This window comes from Bos grunniens, chromosome 21 (assembly GCF_055505025.1).
Source record: "Bos grunniens cultivar Pamir isolate PY7600 chromosome 21, Bosgru_T2T1.0, whole genome shotgun sequence".
NCBI lineage: Eukaryota > Metazoa > Chordata > Mammalia > Artiodactyla > Bovidae > Bos > Bos grunniens.
In genome coordinates, this window is record NC_141185.1 from 37,290,369 (window position 1) to 37,295,542 (window position 5,174).

At 46.2% G+C, this 5,174-nt stretch overlaps 1 protein-coding gene across 1 annotated transcript; it reads right to left on the bottom strand.

The window, feature by feature from the left end:
• Nucleotides 1-395: 395 nt before the first annotated feature.
• On the bottom strand, nucleotides 396-1,473 carry IMP3 (IMP U3 small nucleolar ribonucleoprotein 3). Its single transcript, XM_086363927.1, has one exon. It carries the CDS (start codon nucleotides 1,437-1,439, stop codon nucleotides 885-887), a length of 555 nt encoding a protein of 184 aa, XP_086220053.1. The 5' UTR covers nucleotides 1,440-1,473; the 3' UTR covers nucleotides 396-884.
• Nucleotides 1,474-5,174: the final 3,701 nt, after the last annotated feature.

The following is a 5,174-nucleotide window of genomic DNA, read 5'->3' on the forward strand; positions in this document are numbered from 1 at the left end:
TTTGGGCAGGCAGCCCTGGAGCCTGCTGAGGTCTCCACTCCTAAGATTTTTCCAAGACCCTCCTGGGCTACTTCTAACCGCTAGATAGACAAGCTACAGGGTGATTATTTCCTTAGGCAAGCAAACACTTCAGCCCTCTAATATGGTATTTCCTGAGGCTGGAATAGCAACAGGAAGTCCTGTGGGGAAGAGTTCTGCCAAAACACTCATTCTGAGGAAGGGATCAGTAAACTGACAAATCTGCTCAGCCCTGTACAACATCCTGCAACCTCCACACGTGGAACTCAGGGCAGGTCTCACCCACAGGCAGCTAGCTGCCATCACTATTCTTCTGTGGGTTCCTGAATTCAAGGAGACCTATAGATGCGACTCTGTGTGACAAACCCAGACAAAAATTTGCACTTAAAAAGCAGTTAGGCCATTTATTGGCATTAGGAAAGCATTCCTTTAAACAACAGAAAGAACTCTGAACAATAAAATCGCATCTATTTTATGAAAACTTGAGACCAACCTCTATGACATCTGTACACAGTTTAATCACGAACAAGAGCAAGGATTCCAGTTAAATAAATTAAACCACACTGTCCTGTTACAAGGAAATGAAAGGAAAGCTGGAGGCGGGGGTAGGTCCTCCCCCATCCCAAATCCTTGTATTCACACCACTGTTTCAGATCCAAGAACATAACAATTCCCCAGTGCAGCACCAAAACCGCTTCCCATTGTTTCTTACGGCAGTCACTGAATTACCAATTGTCCGAAGGCTAAGAAAATTTCGTGGAAAAAGGGCGTACCCTTTGGCTCCGTGCGTGGCCTGTAGCTGAGGAGGCAAGTTCTTAAGAACAGACGACTGGCTGATACATGCAGTCCTGGCGAGGGGAGATCCGCTAGGCATCCAAATCGAAGTCGTCACGCTCCTCATTGTACTCCAGCACGTGCCGCTTGATCTTGGACGAGTCAACCCAGGTGACAAAGTCCTCCATGCTTCGCGTGACAAGGAAGGCGGGGTCGGTGACCACGTCGGGGCCCACGCGCACGTGGCCCTGCTCCACGAATGCCACAGCGGCCTGGAGGTGCTGCGCCATGCGCAGCTTAAGCAGCACGGTGGGCAGCCGGCGGCGGCAAAAGGACGAGGCCGTGACGAAATCGCAGAGCTCCAGCGATCCCCGCGTGGGCACTAGGCCGAGAGCATACAGCTTATCCAGCAGCGCGGCCGAGGAGCGCACGCGAAACGGGTCGCGCTCAGGCAGATCGCGCAGGCGCCGGGCCAGCTCGCGCACAGCACGGCTCAGCTGGTTGTAGCGCGTATAGTCCTCGCGCCGCTGCAGCCGATAGCGCCGCAACACGCGTAGCTCATGCAGGTTGTGATCTGTGACCTCCCAATTCAAGAAGTCCACCTGCTTGAGCAGCTTCTGCTCGTGAAACTTAAGCTTCCGCACCATGATGGCGGCTCAAACGCTGCCAGACCAGAGGCTCAGCGCGCATTCCAGCTGCCGCGCGACTTCCGCCTCAGTACGGCTAGACCCGGCCGCCTTGGGGATCCTGCGCCAATGAAAGGAAGACTCAGGGCCAGGCCTCCCATGTCCATTGGTCAGGATGAGGCCACGCCCCGTGATCGTATCTCGCGTTTCTTCTCCGCGTTCTCTGAGGGAGGCGGAGGGAAGAAACGCCTGGAGAGGCCGGGGATGGGAGGGGCGGCCTCCTAGGCGAGTCTGCGCGGTTTTAAGTTGCCGAGAATTAATTACCTAGTGCCGTAATTATTTCCTCTCGTTTAGGTTTCTGTCATTTAGGGCCTCTCTGGAGAGCCTCTAACAGAAGAGCTGAAGGGGATAGTTCCGGGAAAGAGGGGTGACCGCCGCGCTAATATGGATTTAATGTGCTAACTGACCTTGGCCGGGGCGGGGGGGGGGGGGGCTGTCCTCCCACCTTGTGGGGGCTTCTCTGAGCCGACAGGGGCACAGCCTACTAACCGCAAGTCCATTACGAGGCGGGCGGAGGTTTTTCAGCCTACCAATTGGTGCTTGAAGCCACTGAACCTATTCAGTACTGATTCCCAGGCTACTTCCTGCATGCCCAGAATCAGGATCTACGCAGGAGTCACTTGAAAATCTGTATTGTTAACAAGAATGCCACGTGATTCATAAAATCCAGTAAATTTGAAAAGCTTGGATTAGTACAAATCCTGACTCTTTAATCCGGGCTGAAAAGAATTAGCCTGACAGGTTGGATTTCTGGAGTATTTAGTGAACACACAACACTTTTCCTGCAAATTATGTCTGTTTTAGTTTAGTGTAGCGCTAACAGGACTAACTTCTTTATTTACCCAAGACTTTGACGCCACCTAGCTTCTTTGCCTATAATTTTATTTTTGTATGCTTTTCATTGTTTTTTAAAGATACAATATTTGATATGGGCGATACTATATGTAACATATGTGAGATACAAAGAATACTTGTGGACCCAACAGCCAGTTTAAGAAAGCATCACCAGGACCTATTCAACCACTCTCCCAGTCAGAGGTAAAGATATCTGCTCTCCTGAATTTAGTGTTTATCTTTGCCTTTTGTTTAAAAAGAAAAATAGTTTTATCATTTTATGCATCCCTAAGTATACTGCAGATGGTGACTGCAGCCATGAAATTAAAAGACGCTTACTCCTTGGAAGGAAAGTTATGACCAACTTAGATAGCATATTCAAAAGCAGAGACATTACTTTGCCAACAAAGGTCCGTCTAGTCAAGGCTATGGTTTTTCCTGTGGTCATGTATGGATATGAGAGTTGGACTGTGAAGAAGGCTGAGCGCCGAAGAATTGATGCTTTTGAACTGTGGTGTTGGAGAAGACTCGTGAGAGTCCCTTGGACTGGAAGGAGATCCAACCAGTCCATTCTGAAGGAGATCAGCCCTGGGATTTCTTTGGAGGGAATGATGCTGAAACTCCAATACTTTGGCCACCTCATGCAAAGAGTTGATTCATTGGAAAAGACTCTGATACTGGGAGGGATTGGGGGCAGGAGGAGAAGGGGACGACAGAGGATGAGATGGCTGGATGGCATCACTGACTCAATGGACTTGAGTCTGAGTTTGTGATGGACAGGGAGGCCTGGCGTGCTGCGATTCATGGGGTCGCAAAGAGTTGGACACGACTGAGCAACTGAACTGAACTGAACTGAAGTATACTGAGAATTTTCTTACTTGAAGCATAGCCCATGGATCAGCAGAGAGCTGTTGAAAATGCAGAATTTCAGACCCCATTCCGGATTTACAGAAACAGAATCTGCATTTAACCAGATCCCCAGGTAATTTGCATGCATGATATTTGAGAAGTGTTGCTTAGATGATATCACATATGGAATTTTTTTATATATAGCTGCAGTTGCTTTTTAAAAAACTGCTGCATTATATTCCATTGTTTTGTTGTTGTTCATTGCTCAGTTGTGTCCAACTCTTTGCGACCCCATGGACGCCAGGCTTCCCTGTCCTTCACTATCTCCTTGAGTTTGCTTAAACTCATGTCCGTTGAGTTGATGATGCCGTCCAATCATCTCATACCCTATTGTTCCCTTATCCTCCTGCCTTCAATCTTTCCTAGCATCAGTGTCTTTCCCAATGAGTTGGCTCTTCGAATAAGGTGGCCAAAGTATTGGAGCTTCAGCTTCAGCATCAGTCCTTCCAGTTAATATTCAGGGTTGATTTCCTTTAGAGTTGACTGGTTTGATCTCCTTGCAGTCCAAGGGACTCTCAAGAGTCTTCTCCAACGTCACAGTTTGAAAGCATCAATTCTTCAGCACTCAGCCTTCTTTATGGTCCATCTCTCACATCCATATATGAGTACTAGAAAAACCATTGTTTGGTTCTATCCAATTTATTAATCCATCTCCTGTTGGATTTTTCTTTTTTTGGAGTGACTATTTTTTAGCAGTACTACATTCCTGTAGGTTTCCTGTTGCACCTATGCAGTAACTTCTAGTATACATCTTGAAGTTGAATTACTGAGTTGTAAAGGATCCGTGAACATGTAAAGTGCATGCTCAGCTTTACTAGCTATTGTCAAATTGTTTTCCAAAGGGGCTGTACCAATTTATATTCCTTTGTCACTATATGAGAGTTCCCTTTGCTCCTCATTCTTGACAGTGCTTGGTTGGTAGACTTTTTGAATATTTGTGAATCTGATGAGTGTGTGATGGCATTTTACTGTGATTTTAATTTACATTTCCTGATGAATAAAGGTTTCATATATGTTTCTTCCTCTGTGGAATGCCTCTTTGTGTATTTTTCTATTGGTTTGTGGAGTAGGTAGCATAGTGACCCCCCCTCCCAAGATGTCCACCCAGAGCCTGTGAATGTTACCTTATAGGAGAAAAGGGATTTTGCAGATGTGATTAAATTAAGGATCTTGAGATAATGACATGGTCCTGGATTAACTGAGTCAGTCTCATTAATCACAAGTGTCCTTAGAAGTGAAAGAGGGAGGCAGAAGAGTCAGGGAGATATGATGATGCATGCACAAGTCTGAGGTGTGATTTCTGACTTTGAGGATGATTGGGAGCCAGGAGCAGAGGAATGTGGGCAACCTCTAGAAGCTGGAAAAGGCAAAGAAATGGATGTTTTACCTAGAGCCTTCAGGAGGAACATGGCCCTTGCTGACACTTTGATTTGAACCCAGTGAGATCCACTTTGGTTTTCTGATCTTGAACACCGTGAAAGAATAAATCTGTGTTGTTTAAAGCCACTGAGTTTGTGGTAATTTGTTGTAGCTGCAATAGGAAACATACAGATTATTTACTTTTTTTTTTTTCTACTTTATTTGAAGGTGTTCTTTGTATATTCTGGATAGTAATCCTTAGCTAGTTATCTATGGTGTGCAAATATATTTTCACAGTTTGCACTTCGTCCTCACCCTTCATATTCCCCCAGCCTCACTCCCTTCCATCTTCAGCCTTTGTTCAGTGTGTGGGGGAGGACTCTTGGTTAACTCCCTTCTCCCCAGACAATACACATAATAAATAAGTAAATTATATTTGTTAGCAGATGATAAGTGTCATGAAACAAAATTGAGCAGGATATAGGAGAGCTTGGGGTGAGGATGGGCTGTAATTTTAAACAGGGCATGTGAAGGTAGGTCTTACTGAGAAGGTAATATTTCATGGTGGGTTAGCCATGTGGCTATCTAGAGGAA